A 16,276-nucleotide genomic window follows, 5' to 3' on the forward strand; every position below is an offset into this window, starting at 1 on the left:
ATCAGGTTCCTAACCCGTTCCAAGTTCCACATGGTGTCCCTGGCTCCTATTATCCCCTCCCTGGACCCGGGGGACTGGTACGTGGCCCTAGACCTTCAGGATGTGTATTTTCAAGTCCATATTTTCGAGGGGCACAGTTGCTTCCTCCGATTCATGGTAGGGATGGACCATTACCAATTTGCGGTCCTCCCCTTTTGGCCTATCTACGGCTCCCAGAGTTTTCACAAAATGTATGTCCGTGGTGGCGGCCTACCTCAGGCGGGAGGGGGTACAAATCTTCCCGTACCCGGATGACTGGCTCCTCAAGGGAGAGTCTCGTTTCAAAATGGAGTCCCACATGGAGCTGCTCCTGTTGACATGCACTGATCTAGGCCTTGTCGTGAACGAGACCAAATCAATATTGGTGCCCATTCAGTGCATAGAGTTCATTGCGGCCCTGCTGGACTCCTCGAGGGCCACAGCTTCTCTTCCCTGGACAGATTCAAGACCCTAAGGGATCTCATCGCCTCGGTCACGGCCTTCCCAGTGACCATGGTGAGGGCGTGTCTTCGGATTCTGGGACACATGGCGGTGTGCACTTACGTGATCTGCCATACCAGACTCCATATGAGGCCTCTCCAGATATGGCTGGCCTCCCAATTCTCCCAAGGTCCTCATGGTTCTGTCCCCGATACCGGGTTCCCTCCTATGGTCGTCCTGCCCGAGCAATATGCTGCAAAGGGTTCCCTTCAGGGAAGCCAACCCGTCCATAGACCTGATGGCTGATGCTTCGGCCCTCAGCTGGGGAGCCCACACAGGGGACTCGCAAACCCAGGGAACGTGGTGGACCCTGGACTTGATCCTTCACATAAATGTCAAGGAGCTCAGGGCAGTACCATTGGCATGCATGGCTTTCCTCACGCACTTCCGCGGCAGGGTGGTCAGAGTCCTCACAGACAACTCCGCTGCCATGTACTAGATCAACAGGCAAGGCGGGACTTGCTCCCTAGCCCTCTTCAGGGCTTCCTGGCACCTATGGGAGTTCTGTATAGCCCACAATATCTCCCTGAGGGCGGCTCCCCTCCCAGGCATCCGCAATATGCAAGCGGATTGCCTCCGCAGGGTCTTCTCCCCTGAGTATGAGTGGTCGCTCCACTCGGAGTTCACTCACCGGCTCTTCCAAGAGTGGGGAGCTCCCCAGATCGACCTGTTTGCAACCCGCCAGAACTGGCATTGCCCCCGGTTCTGCTCCAGGGGAGGGGTGGGGGAATGCGCGATCTCCTACGTGTTCCTCCTGAGCTGGTTGGGCCAGCTCCTCTATGCCTTTTCCCCCGTTCCCCCTCATCGCCAAGGTCCTTTAGAAAGAGAAAGCAGACAAGGCAAGAGTCATTCTCATAGCCCTGGCGTGGGCCCGCCAGCACTGGTACAGGCTCCTCCTATGCCTCTTGGCAGCCCCCCCGAGGGCGCTACTGCTCCGCCCAGACCTTCTCTCCCAAGACAGGGGGCGCCTCCACTATCCCAATCTGGCCGCACTTCACCTAACCATGGCTGCTCCGTGGCTGAATGAGGAGAATAGGTGTTCGGAGCAGGTAAGGCGAGTCCTCCTGGAAAGCAGGAAGCCGTCCACGCGTCAGACGTACGTGGCAAAGTGGTCCAGGTTCACCAGGTAGGTGAGTGAGCGGGGAGTCTCCCCCTCCGCCACACCTCTCCAGTTTATCCTGGACTACCTCTTATCCCTTAGGGCCCAGGGACTGGCACCTGCCTCAGTCAGGGGGCACCTGGCGGCAATATCGTCCTTTCACCCGCCGGGTGCAAGGCCACTCGGTCTTCTCCCACTAGATGACTTCCCGTTTCCTGAAGGGCCTTGACCGTTTGTTCCCATACACTAGGCTCCCCGTGCCGCAATGGGACCTCAACCTGCTCTTGTCCCTTCTCAGGGCCCCCCCCCCTTTGAATCCCTGGCCATGTGTTCCTGGTTGCACCTCTCGTAGAAGGTGGCCTTCCTCGTGGCGATCACATCGGCCCAACGTGTCTCGGAGCTCAGGGCCTTAACCTTAGAACCTCCCTATATGGTTTTTTATAGGGGTAAAGTCCAGCTCCGCCCACACCCGGCATTCCTCCCGAAGGTGGTCTCCTGCTTCCATATGGAGCAGAGCATCTTTCTCCCCATGCTCTGCCCTAAGCCCCACTTCTCCTCTAATGAGGAACGCCGCCTCCACACACTCGCTGTGCGTAGGGCGTTGGCTTTTTAAGTGGATCAGACTAAAGCAGTTTTGGAAATCCTCAACTCTTTATTGCCTCGGCCGAGCGGGCAAAGGGGCAGCTTATCTCCATCCAGCGACTTTCCCGCTAGGTCACCTCGTGCATACGCACGTGCTATGATCTGGCAGGGATTTCCCCGCCACTGATAGTCAGGGCACACTCTACGAGAGCTCAGATCTCATCAGCTGCCTACGTCGCCCATGTCCCCACTCAGGACATTTTGTGGGGCGGCCACTTGGGCCTCAGTTCTCACATTTACTTCGCATTACGCGATCATCTCCCAGTCTAGGGATGACACCGGGTTCGGCAGGGCGGTACTTCGTCCAGAATCATCGTGAACTCCTACCCACCTCCAACAGATATTGCTTGGAATTACCTACTGTAGAATACACAGGAGCAATCACTCGAAGAAAGGACAGTTACTTGTTCCGTAACTGGCGTGCTTAGAGATGTGTTGCTCCTGTCTATTCCACACCCTGCCCTCCTTCTCTTCTGTCGGAGTTGTCCGGCAAGAAGGAACCGAGGGTGGCGGGAGCCCGTGGCTCCCCTTATAGCGCAATATACAGGTGCCACTCCAGGGGTCGCCGTGGTGCTCCCCAGTATGGGTACTGCTAAGGGAAAAACTTCTGGCACCAGTGCATGTGGTGAGCACGCACACCTACTGTGGAATAGACAGGAGCAACACATCTCGAAGAATGCCAGTTACGGAACAGGAAACTGTCCTTTAATTTTCATTATTTGAGTCAGATGCCACCAGCAGAATGTTGATTTTCTTTTTTGGTGGTTCAGGTTCTGTAGTTTCCACATCAGAGTGTTGCTCTTTTAAGACTTCTGAAAGCATGCTTTACACCTCGTCCCTCTCAGATTTTGGAAGGCAGTTCAGATTCTTAAACCTTGGGTCAAGTACTCTAGCTATCCTTTAGAAATCATACATTGGTACCTTCTTTGCATTTTTGTCAAATCTGCAGTGAAAGAGTTCTTAAACTGAACAACATGTTCTGGGTCATTCTCCGAGACTGCGAGAACATGAAATATATGGCAGAAGGCGGGAAAAACAGAGCTGGAGACCTATAATTCTCCCCCAAGGAGTTGTCACAAATTTAATTAATGCATTATATTTTTAACGAGCATCAGGAAGCATGTCCTCTGGAATGGTGGCTGAAGCATGAAGGAGCATATGAATGTTTAGCGTATCTGACACACAAATACCTTGCAATACCAGCTACAAAAGTGCCATGTAAATGCCTGTTCTCAGTTTCTGGCGACATTGTAAATAAGAAGAGGGCAGCATTATCTCCTGTAAATTTTAAACAAACTTGTTTGTCTTAGCAATTGGCTGAAGAAGTAGGGCTGAGTGAACTTGTAGGCTCTGAAGTTTTACATTGTATAGTTTTAGAGTGCAGTTATGTAACACAAATCTACATTTGTAAGTTGCACTTTCACGACAAAGATGGTACTTGTTTGAAGTGAATTGAAAAATGCTATCTAACAGAGCAAATATTTGTAATATATACTTTGTATTCTGCGTAGTAACTGAAATCAATATATATGAAAACGTAGAAAAACATCCAAAATCTTTAATAAATTTCAATTGGTATTCTATTGTTTAATGGTGTGATTAAAAAAACTGCAATTAATCACAATTAATTTTGAATTAATCACGTGAGTTAACTGTGATTAATCAATAGCCCTAGTTGCAATGGATTCCTGTTATCTAAAACCTAGTAAAAAAATGTAACTTTTCTCTTGAAGAAAATGACGACACAGAATAAACGGATTCAAGAGCTAATGCACATTGTGGAGCAAAAAGATGATGTTATAAGTAGACTACAGGACTTAATATCCCATTTAGAAACTACAGTAAAGGACTATGTAAGTTTTCGGCTCTTCATTTCTTAAAATGTACAAAACTTAATTTGACTTTTTAATGCTTGTAATAACTGGTTAAAAGATGGGAAACTGTGTAGGAATAAATGATTAGCTCTCAGAATGGAGAGGGATATGATAGAGGTCTATAAAATCACACATGGTTTGGAGAAAGTGCATAGTGAAGTTATTTACCCCTTCACATCACACACAAACCAATGAAAGTGATAAGTTTAGAACAAAAGGAAGTACTTCTTCACACAACGTACAGTTAACTTGTGGAACTTGTTGCCAGGGGATGTTATGAAGGCTAAAAGTATAACTGGCTTCAAAAAAGAATGACACAAATTCATGGAGGTTAGGTCCATCGATGGCTATTAACCAAGATGGCCGAGGGATAGGTCTGCGGAGTGGCCATTTTGTTTAGGAGAATGAATCTACAGTTGAAGATGGAAAGAAGCGGTGGGCAGGAAGCTAGAGTTATGACCTCATCAAAGTCAGACTAAATAGGAGACTGAAATGAAGAAGAAATAAAGCTTTGGGAGGAGGGGGAGCAATAGATGATTTAAAGGAGACTTTTTGGTGAGTAATTCAGAGGAAAAAGCACATAGCAAGAAATGAGTTAGAGATGGAGGGAAAGCAGCAGCCCCCAGCACCATCACTGTCGTTCTTTTTTGATTACGGTGTGGGAGAGAAGGAGCAGTAATAGAGACATTGTTGCACTGAGAGCCAAGCTTCAGTGGGGGCATGTAGGTAGAGGAAGCAGGAGAAGAGGTCAGAAATGTTTGGAGATGAAGCAGATATTCCAGAGGTATCCTGATCACCATCCCTCCACTCAGATACAGAATGAGATTGGTCCTGGCTACCCATTCTACACCACCATTCTTTTCTTCCCTGCCTTTGAAATGGTTGACTGACTTAGTAGTGATGTACAATGGCTGTAACCACTGAATACCTTTGGGATGGTATGGGCCTATAAGTACATTGGTGGTAGTGACTTACTGGACTTTGATGCACACACTAATTGTCAACTAGCCTGAAACAATCTTCCAGAGAAATACAATGTGCATGTTAAAATGAGCTTATGTTTGCAGCTATATTATGTATAAGCATCCACTTTTTCTACAAGTTCCACACTTTGATTTATTCCATAAAGTACATTAGGGGATGCGAATTAACACTGACTCATCTTATTCCTGCACTTCAGCTTTTCAGTAGTGAGACCACTTTTGAGGGTTATACCTAAACTTCAAAACTTCTTAGGATTACAAAAGATATGGCTCCTGTCATTTTCTCATTCTGCAATTAATTTCCCCAAAGCGAACTGTCCATACCATGCTTTCACACCCGACCGATCTACAGGTATAGAATTATTTAAAAAAAAAAAAAAAAAAAACCCTTAACTCTGTCCACTAGTCTTATTTAATGACATGATAGTGTGAAGATGAAGTGCTATAACCACATGGAGTTTTTAGATAAGACTGCAACATATCTACTCTCTGGCCAGCCTGGTCTTAATATTTGGTCAAATTTATAGTACATAGCAGAAATCAAAGCATTTGCCAAACTATCCTTTGGACTTAATATTTATCATGGGCACTTCTAACCTAATTAGAAAGTACATAGAGTACTGTTGATTGGAGGACGGGTTAAGACTGTTGCTAAGAACTTTCACTTTTGAGAAGATGACAGAAAGTGTAAATTTTTTGTAAAAGTCACCCAAATGCTTTCTGAAGGAATAAACGGTTTCTGTAGCTTTTGACACATATTACTGTTCTCTTAATGGAATACATAATCCCTCTGATTCATGTGTATTATCTGTTAGTGCTTTTTCTTTTCTTCCCCTTTGTGCTGTGTTCTGTACTCCAAAACATTGTACACCTCTTTATTGCCCACAGAAAAGGCAACCCATAGCTGACTTTTTTTCAACAAAAATCCTTATAGGAAGATGTTCTATGGCTTTGTCTCATTTTTTGTTTTCATATTGAGATTATTTATTGCTTGTAACATGGCTGCTTGTTTTGTATAATGGCAGGTGGTAACTAATTTTATTTAAACATAGGACAACACTGTAACTACCATTAAAAGACAAATGGCAAAGGACAACAGCAATGGGACAATAGAAGGCACTCAGTCTAGTGAAAGTGTGAAGCATGTGTTGGATGTAGGAAGAAAACGCTGTTTTGAAAGTAAGCCTACCCAAGAGGAAGAGCCACCTACAAAGAAAGGTACCATTTCTACCACAGCCGAACAGGGAGCCTTCCGAAAAAATCTGATTCCAATGCCAGAACAAAAGCAAAAATTTGCAATTCGTAAACTTTATCGTCTGAGGAGAAGAAAGTCAGCAACAGTAAATGCTAAATGGAAGTAACTGTTTATTTTCATTGTCTTGTGTGTTGCTTCTAAAATCTTAAAATAAAAACTGCTTTTAGATGTCTTGCTTCCCCTTTGCTATGTCTGCTAATACATTTGCAAATTCTGATGTAGTCAAGATATTTCTGTTAGAGTGGACTTTACCTACAACTGGCATGTTTACCTGTTGTTTTTCTGCCAAGCTTGCTGTTAACCTTCTTAAACCTTAGCATTTTCCTGCCTAAGCTCTTTTTAAAACTGTCTGAAGTGTCAATGCGGTCTATGATCTATTCTGTCATATAGTATGTAGGTGCTGTACACACTTCTGTGCAAGGTGTTTCATTAGGTCAGTGTATAGAGACATGTAAAAATCTATATACAATATGTAAAGCTGATAACAGTAAAACTCAAATTCATTTTGGGATCTGGTGTTTATGAGAAACATCTCTTTACTGCTGGAAACTGCATTAAGTAGGCATTCAACTCATGTATGGCAAATATCTACATAGCTGTTCAGTAGCTGCAGCTTTAAAGTCCCCCTGTTCCCTAAGCTTGCTTGGACTCTGACTGTCAAGAATCATGTAGATGCCTCTCTACAAGCTAAGGGGCCTCAAATAATCGGTGCAGCATCTACGCAGCCTGAGTGGGGATTGCAGATAGGAATATGTTGACCCCAAACAAGAATCAAGGAAAAGAGGCAATGGGGTAGCCTAGAGGCTTTTCCTCTTTCCTTCCCTCAAGTAAGGATCTAAAGGCTTCCCCAGTTAACATGTGGAGATAGATTTAGAGCTACCTAGCCTCTGCTATCTGGTGGTAAAATGGGAAGCAAAACATGGAGGTGCAGGTAGCCCCGCCCCACCATGGGATTGAGAAGTAACAGCTGTTGAAGGACACTCCCTTCAGGGCCATGTTGAACAAAGGAGGAGTGGTAATAGCAAGTTCCATAGGTCTAGTGCATAGGAGGTGAGCAAGCTGCTGATCTGCTTTCTCTGACAAGAGAAGGAACTGATATGCCTGTGAAGACCTTCACACATGTTGGTTAGGGCCAACCTTGGCTCTGCATGGAACCACCTTATGGAGCAACCCATGTAAATGCCAAGAGGGGAGAAGGTGATGACAAAATTAAGTGAACATTAAGCCCCTTGCTATAGCAAACTGTATCTGATACCTGCTTTAATCTTGGTATTCATGCCTGATGACAGTTTTATAAATACTAATTTTTAGCACTGAACAGGAAACCAGATAGAATGCAAAGTGGTACATTAATGCTACTGTTACAGTTGTACAGTCAGGAAATGCAAACTTTTCAAAACACAAAACTTAGTCTTGGGTACTCTCTTTAAAGAGCATTCAGTCAAATCTTAAAGGTCAGTTCACGGACTGTCTCAAAAAAGTGTTTGGAGCATTTTTGCTTCTCCTTAAGTACATAACTCAAAAATGGCCAACTGTATCTTCCTCAAACTTTGCTTAAAAAATCACCTTTTCACAGAGAGAGAATGTAAATTTTAGCAATAAAGACTTAAGGTGAAAAACAAATTTTAGTTTTAACTATCCTGCAGCCTTTCCTATAATAAATGAGAAATTCTTAAGAAATTCTCTTCATGCAGGTTGGCTGTCTAGGTTGGAAGTCATGTACCCTGTTACAGCAATATAAACAAAGTTCCCCCAAATGATCTTAGCTGTCAATTATAAAGCACCTAAAATATTTGAAATTGATTCTAGGGTTTTCTCTAACATACAAAGCGGTCACAGTAATACTGTGGGTGTCGGACTATGCCTTTTCTTTTATCCATTCCATTCAGAGAACATAAGCCACATACACCTTTCTCTGTGTCAGTAGTATAATTTTATTACATAACTTAATATAGAGAATACATGATGGTTTTTATATAAAAGTCTGATTCGTGGGCCCAGTCAAGGAAAGAGTTCTGGGTCTCAACAGGAAACTGGCCATTTCCCTTTCCAGTGTTTCTAATGCTGGTTTCTATCCACTGCTGGCTTGCGAGGTCTGACTCCAAAGCCATGACACTTCTGTTAGTAAAGCTATTGCTTGCTTATCCTGTCTGTCCTGCGGGAGTAATGCTTGGTGGGGTAGAGGAAATAGACCTCTAAAAGCTTTTTTTTTTTTTTAAGGTGGCCGACTAAAGTTAAGGCTTCTATAATAAATCAGTCTTGGGTCAATGAATTATTTGCCATAGATATGCATAATAGTCATCACTTTATCAATGCTGCTTCAACTTAGCACATGAAAGTTACTTCCACATGTGTGTGTCTACACAGACTGATGCTAGTTCAGAAGTATCTCCTCAAGGTGTACTGTTGTAAATTTACAAAGTACACTAATGGTAGTTGTGTAGTCTACCTCCAACTTACTGTGTTTGCACACTGCACTATTTTCTACACTGATTTTATATTCTGTAAAAACACTTTTCCCTGCCAATTTCTAAATATAAATTAACATTTGCAATAAGCATATGTATTTGACCAGGGGACTACACCCCAACACTGCATTATGTGTGGTTGCACTAGAAAATTTTCCCAATTTTTTCAGAAGTGATTCTAACTGATATCAATGGGAGTAGCAGTTGCTCATTGTTAGAGTTAATCAGCCTTAGTGTAATACAAACAAAAATATTTTCAAGGTGGAGCTTAGTCTGTGTGTGTGTTTTGAGAGCTGGAATATTTCCTCATACATGTGTGAGGAAGGCAGTGCAGAAATCTGTTTTACTATTTTGGCCTCCTTTCTCTACTTCCATCTGCACACAAATTTGAGTTTCTAAGATACCTTCTCTACTAACCCTTAAGCTGCCATTGTGTTAAATCAGAAGCAGATTTGGGAAAGCAAACCTTCAGGACATGGTGGAAAGGCATTAGATGCCATTTACTTAAAGATTCAGCAGACAGTTGTTGCTTGTGGCAGAGCTGTGGACAGTTTACACAATCCAGCAAACTCCTAGTTTCTCTCTGCATCTGGCAGATGGGCATATCTATAGGATGTAAGATTGTTGGACCAGCTAAGGTGGAAAATGGGGGATGGTTGACTGGCAGGTAGGTATTTTTGCGCAGTAGACATCACAAAGTTTTACCATCACTGCAGCAGATTGGGAACCTGAACAGAGCACAAATCCGTGTCAAGCCATTCATATTCTGGCTTACTGAAAATCTAGATAACGCACACCCTGTCTGGAAGTCTAAGGCAGATACTATCTGTAGTACTGTTCAAACAAGTAGCTTCAAGGTTTTGGGATCACTTTTAAAGGCCAAACTTCAAAGTATTGCATAATGTGAGTATTTAAGGTTTACTAAACCAGCCAAAATCTCCCACAAAGTTTTGAAAATTACTTCTTGATATGTATAATTTATTAATATCATTTTTGCTTTCAAGAGCAATAAAGTGATACTTATTTTTCTTTTTATAGGGTCCATTAGAAGTGCATGTAAAGGTGATGCAATAGAGCAAAAGAAAATTGAAGAAATGCAACAAAACATTTTAGAAAAAGAGGCAGAAATACTAGCATTACAGGAAAGAAGTGAATACCTTGACTGTCAATTAGCTATACTTAAAGAAGAACTTACAAATGAAAAAAGGGAAAAAGAAGGGTTCAGTAGACAGGTGGCAAACTTGTGCCTGGAGCTATCTTCTTCAAAAGAAAGGGCTTCTGGTTTAAGTGAGGAACTCCAGCAGTGTCAGGCTAGTTATAGGAAAATAGCTTCTGAATTAGACACACAAAAAGCTATAAATAAAGAGCAAGAGGAGAAGATTAAACAACTGACTAAAGAGGTAGAAGTCTCTAGTCAAAATATCTTAGTCAAAGTATCACAAATAAAAGCAATGCAGACAAAGATAGACGAGTTGCATAAACTTGATTTAGAATCTTGTACTGTAGATGTTGATCTGGTCAATCTAAAGGATTTTTTGGAAGATTCTCAAAAAGATAAACCAGGGAAAATTCAGATGCATTCCTTAAACACACAGTGCCAAACATCTAATATTGCAGATGTCAGGCGAGAGAGCTCTTTCTATTGCAGTATTGAAGGCATTTGGAAAGAGTGCAAGCAAATTATTAAGGCCTCTTCCCAAAAAAGTAATCAGATCCAAGAGCTCCTTCAACAAGTTGAAAATTTACAAAAGAGCATCAGTGAGGCTGAGTGTGAGAACAAACAACTAAAAGTACAATTGGATGACATTACAAATCAGAGTAATTTGTCCATAAAGGAAAAGGAGAACCTTGTTAATCAGTTACAAGAACAATTACAGGAAAAAAATTGTGAGTCTGAAAAACGTGGGGCTGAAGATAGAACAGCAATTACCCAACTTGAGAAACAAAGTGCCAGTCAGAAGGAGAAAATAAAAGAACTTGAATGCCTCTTGGAGTCTCATAGGGCTAAAGATGACAATGCAGCCAGGTTAGAACAAATACTTAAGGAAAAAGACTCTATCATTTTAAAGATGGAAAGCGATGTAAAAGACCTTGAAAAGAAATGTATGAATTCAGAACTAAAAATCCAAGATTTAAATGATCAAGAAACAGAACTGAAGGAGGAAGTCATACAATTGAAGAATAACTTGAAAACTATTGAACATTCACTTCAGGAAAAGGAGAGAGAAGAAGAAGAATCAAAAAAAGTTACAGAACAGTAAGTACAGCATTGAATAGACACTTGATATGAAACCTAGTTTGAATGTGCACCCACTCAGTTCCAAATAACACTCAGGTACTCATCCAGATTAAACTGCTAAGAAGTGGTTTAGATACTAAAATTTCTCATTGAAAATCATTTGTACACATTACTGGCCATTTTTTCACTTGTTTAATTGTATGTCTTGATAGTGTATAAAACCCAGTAAGTAAATTCCTGCCTGTAGCACCAATACATGGAAGGAAACATGAGTACAAATGTAAACATTGCAATTAAACTTGTAATTAGCAGTAAAAGCAATCCATTTTACAAGGTAATACTCATACCAAGTGTACTAACTTGTTTTCAATAGGGAACTATTTCTAACTTCTCCACATTTTCTACAATGTTCCTACCTTGTGTAGTAAATTAGGTTTTGGGGGTTGGTGGTTTTTATTGGGTTGCATTTTGGGTTGGTTCCCCTCTAAAAGTCACAGTAGAATATCTTGTCAGGTGGAGATTGTCTGATCAGGTTTTTTGCACGTTATGATAACGCATCTTTTTGCCCTTATTATAACAATTATTTCTAACTATAAATTATATCTCCACTAGTGAAATGGACATAGCCTGAAAAATCATTAAGCATCTAAGTAAATATGGTACAATCATGAGTATTTATTCTATTCACTTTATCCACTGGATTCAAGTGTCTTCTAGAAAAGAGCTTGTGTTTAAGGCACTCTCAGAATGTGAATAAGGAGAGCCTGGTATGTTTAGGGTCTCCTGCATCAGTTTAATACCGTACAGTGGAGTATATCTAATTAGTGTAGACTACGCTTGTGTGCAGTCTTTCTGTAAACTAAAGTAGTTCCTGTATTAAAATGGTCTCTGCAGTTGGAGCTCTGTTAATATTCATCTACTTCTTGTATGGAAACCACAGGCAAGAAAAAATTTTATATAAGCCTACCTGTTAGAAATCCTGATACTAAATAAGCTTTTTGGAGTAGAAGGTGCAAATGTTGGAGCAGAAGCTTCATATAAGGCAATTTTTTTAAAGCCGGTAACTCTTGACCTAGGTCCAAAATGTAAATAATTGTTATATGATAACAGCAATTTTTGGTAAACACTTGGATAACTTGGTGATGGATGTAATATGAAAACTTAAACAGGAAATGAGTGTAGGAGAGTGGAACCAGCCTGAGGCATAATTGCACCCCCTTTACCTGACCCTGGAGGAGGAGGAGAACGAAGGTAAAACAAGATTATGATGATCCTCAGATGGCTATGACAGTGGTGCTATAAGGAAGGCTTCAGAATGTTTGACCACTGGGAGGCCTTCACGGATAAAGGACAGTTCTTTCCCACCTGAGTAGGGAGGGAAATAGACTTCAGGGATGGAGGTCAGCACAACTGATTAAAAGAGCTTTAAACTAGGAATCTGGGGGAAGTGGTTGGGAGATGCTCATGTAATCTCCACGCCTGATTCTAATATTGACTGGAAGGAAAATCAAGAAAGAGAATATAGCAATGGAGAAAAGAACAGCAGTGTGTAGGAGAAAGTTCCAATGAAGCTAACAGGTAGGCGATACTGGCAGTAGAATGACTACCTAATCGGATGAGGAATCTGGGTAAAGCCAAGCACACAAAACTAAGATGTTTGTACACCAATTCAAGGAGCCTGGGTAACAGAATGGAGGAACTAGAACTACTGGTGTAGAAAGTGAATCCAAATATTATAAAGATAATAGAAACATAGTGAAATAGTAGTCATGCCAGGAGTACAGGTATTGAAGGGTAGGTGCTATTCAGGAAAGAAATAATGTTAAAGATGGTGGAGTAGCATTGTATATTAATGATGAAGTACACTAAAAAAATCAGAAGTGATGGAATGCATAAAACAGTCTGTTTGGATCAAAATGACTTTGGGGAAGAAGGCTACCAGAGGCTCACCTGGGATAGTTTTTGGAGTATAGTACAGAAAACTGGAGTAATAGAAATGGAATTAAATTTAATAGTGAAAAAGGCTAATGCAATCCTAGGACACATCAGGTCAGGTATTTCCAATGGAGCCAGGGAAGTGTTAGTACCATTATACAAAGCGCTGATGAGACCTCATCTGGAATAGTGTGTGCAATTATCTCCCATGTTTAAGAAGGTTTAATTCAAATTGGAACAGGTGCAGAAAAGGGCTACTAGAATGACTCGAGGAATGGAAAACCTACCTTATGAGAGGAGACTCAAAGAGCTTGGCTTGTTTAGCCTCACCAAAAGAAGGCTGAAGTGAGATATGAGTGCTCTCTATAAATACATTAGAGAGAGAAATACCAGGGAGGGAGAGATGTTATTTAAGTGAAGCACCAATGTGGACCCCAGAACAAATAGATATAAATTGTCCATCAACAAGTTTAGGCTTGAAATTAAATGAAAGTTTCTAACTATCAGATGAGTGAAGTTCTGGAACAGCCTTCCAAGGGGAGCAGTGGGGGCAAAAACCTAACTGGCTTCAAGACTTGAATTTGATAAATTTATGGAGGGAATGGAATGATGAGACTGCCGATAGTGGCATGTAGCTGATCTGTGACAGCTAATAGCAAATATCCCCAAAGGCTGGTGATGAGACACTGGATGGGGAGGGCTCTGAGTTATTGCAGAGAATTCTTTCCCAGGTGTTTGGCCATTCGTTTTTGCTGAAATGCTCATGGTCCAACTGACTGCCATATTTGGGGCTGGGAAGGAATTTCCTTTTGGTCAGATTGGCAGAGACCCTGGGGATTTTTCGCCTTCCACTGCACTTGGGACACTGGTCACTTGCAGGTTTAAACTAGAGTAAATGGTGGATTCTCTGTAACTTGATGTCTTTAGATCGTGATTTGAGGACTTCAGTAACTCAGCCAGCAGTTAGGGGTCTATTAAAGGAGACGGTGTGTGAAGTTCTGTGACCTACAAGGTACTGAAAGTCAGACTATATGATCATGATGGTCCTATCTGGCCTTCAAATCTGAGTCTACTCATGTTGAGTAAGTAGCACCTTACTGATCAAGTAGTCCCATTTAAATCAAAGGGGCTTATGAAGTATAAAGTACTACTTAATGTAAGGATGACAGAATTGGGCCCTAAGTTTGTAAAATGCTGAAAGGCCTCTTCCCTAATTAAATCACAGGGTAGAAGTTCCATTTTATATGTTTTTGTTTGCATTTATATTTATGGAACATTAAAGGAACTCTCTAAGGTAGCTTTTGTTCCAAAGTTCAGGGTTTTTTGAGTTTAAAAAAAGGTGTAAAATCTAATAGAAATGTGTCCTTTAAAAAATAAACAAAAAACAAGACACACTGAAGATTTTCAATTAAACATTACTTTGCAGCTTACAACTCCTTCCTCTATAATAGTTTCTTTTAACTTCCTTAATGATATTTAATCCTTCCTTCTCTTTCCCACCTTCCACCCCCAGGTTAAATAAAGAACTCTCTGAGAGTTCTGCCTTCATACAGCGTCTGGAAATGGATTGTCAGAAGAAAGATGAGGAGTATACAGATCTGAAAGAAAAGCTTGCTGATGCTAAGAAACAAATTGAGCAAGTACAGAAAGAGGTTTGTAATCATAAGAGGAAACCTGTTTCTTTTGCAGATTACATGTAGGGCTCTGCTAATCAAATATTTGCTCTCAAATATCTTTGGTTATATGAATTGTTAAAGCATTTAATATTAAAATAATATTTTTAACGTCTTTAGATTTAGAATTCTGAACTAGAGTAAAAGTGAACCTGAAAATGAAAAGGTAAAAATGAATTCCAAATTCCATTGATCTGTGAAAGGAAATGAAAGAGAAGAACTTCTAGTTGTATTAGTGACTAATATGTAACTACCAAGCAGTAGCATAATTAAAATGGAATGCTCACTGCAAGCAAATAGCCATTTTGCATTTTAAATAGAGGCTAAAGTGTGGAGTCTTGCATTAGTGGTTAATTACATGTATTGCTATCTGCCCAGGATAATAGCATTTTTTATCCTTCATCTAACCAGCATCCTAAATATTTAATGCTGAACCACTTGTGAAGTGTCAGGAAAGGCCTGAGATCAAATGTCAACCAAAATTTCTTTTTTTAAAACTCTACCGTTTAAAATTAAAAGATTAGCGTCTTAGTTTTATACATATAGTTGAAATTTTTATTTGACAAAGCTACCTGCATTGATATCTGTGGAATACAGTAAATCTTCCCATGCAGTGATCAGACCTCTTTCTTAATTAAGATGAAAATGTAGTATATTGCACCTGCATTTTTCAGAATAATGGAGAATCGTCTAATTATCTGAAAGATTGTCATTAGTAAATACAATCCATTTATGCCATCTAAATCTAAAAACCAAACAAACATAGGACAATTAATTGTAGACTTTTGTTTATCCTTTTACGACATGGACTGCTTTGCAGGTGTGCACAATGCGTTCAGAGGAGAAATTACTGAGAAACAAAGTTAATGAACATGAGAAAACTAAAAACCAGTTTGCTGAGGAACTAGATATGAAACAGCGGACAATCCAGCAACTTAAAAAGGTATTTTAAAAATTTCTTAAGTTTTATAAATGACTTGATATGCCCTCCACTTGTCATTTGCTAATTATCCGTTTCTAGTGATATAAGAAGGTTTCTAAGCAGTAAGGCAGTCACCAGAAATAGGGTAAAATAGAACTAACCATGCTAAAATTAACTTAATGGACAAGAACATTTTAAAAGACCTTCTCATAATAGTGCCTCATCAAATTGCCTTTTATAGAACTAAGTGTCCAGTTTATATATAGATGAATGGGCAAGGACCTGATCTGCAAATGTTCTTATTCTGACTTGAAGCATCTGGATAAATAGTTGAAGTGCCTCAGTTTACACCTTCTCTTTTTCACCAGTAGACTGGCTGTGAGAATGCCCCTCTTTGGTAGATGGAAAAGCTACATATTCCAGATTTCTTCACTCTTAAGTATCAGCTCATTACTTTAATAAAGCTCTGAGTGAGACTTTCCAGACTCTTACCAAATGCCAATGTGCATCTTTGTTTTCAAATGTTTTAATACTAATTTCCTTTTGATGTACTATTTAGGAACTGTTGCGTAATGAGCAGATAGAAGAAATCTCAAAACAATACCAGAATGTATGTAAAGGTAAGCAATAGCCACTTTTGTTCATATCCTGTCATGAAATGGCAGCA

At 40.8% G+C, this 16,276-nt stretch overlaps 1 protein-coding gene across 4 annotated transcripts in view; it reads left to right on the top strand.

Annotated features, from left to right (window-relative positions):
* KIF20B (kinesin family member 20B) overlaps positions 1 to 16,276 on the top strand; it is a 96,723-nt gene that overhangs the window by 45,003 nt on the left and 35,444 nt on the right. For all 4 annotated transcript variants that reach the window (XM_054035254.1, XM_054035257.1, XM_054035255.1 and 1 more), the window contains exons 18-23: positions 3,994 to 4,113; positions 6,170 to 6,335; positions 9,879 to 11,097; positions 14,528 to 14,666; positions 15,508 to 15,630; positions 16,169 to 16,229. In XM_054035254.1, coding sequence (XP_053891229.1) covers positions 3,994 to 4,113; positions 6,170 to 6,335; positions 9,879 to 11,097; positions 14,528 to 14,666; positions 15,508 to 15,630; positions 16,169 to 16,229 — 1,828 coding nt within the window. The remainder of the gene's footprint in view (positions 1 to 3,993; positions 4,114 to 6,169; positions 6,336 to 9,878; positions 11,098 to 14,527; positions 14,667 to 15,507; positions 15,631 to 16,168; positions 16,230 to 16,276) is intronic.

The sequence above is a fragment of the Malaclemys terrapin genome, chromosome 7, assembly GCF_027887155.1.
Source record: "Malaclemys terrapin pileata isolate rMalTer1 chromosome 7, rMalTer1.hap1, whole genome shotgun sequence".
Taxonomy (NCBI): Eukaryota; Metazoa; Chordata; order Testudines; family Emydidae; genus Malaclemys; species Malaclemys terrapin.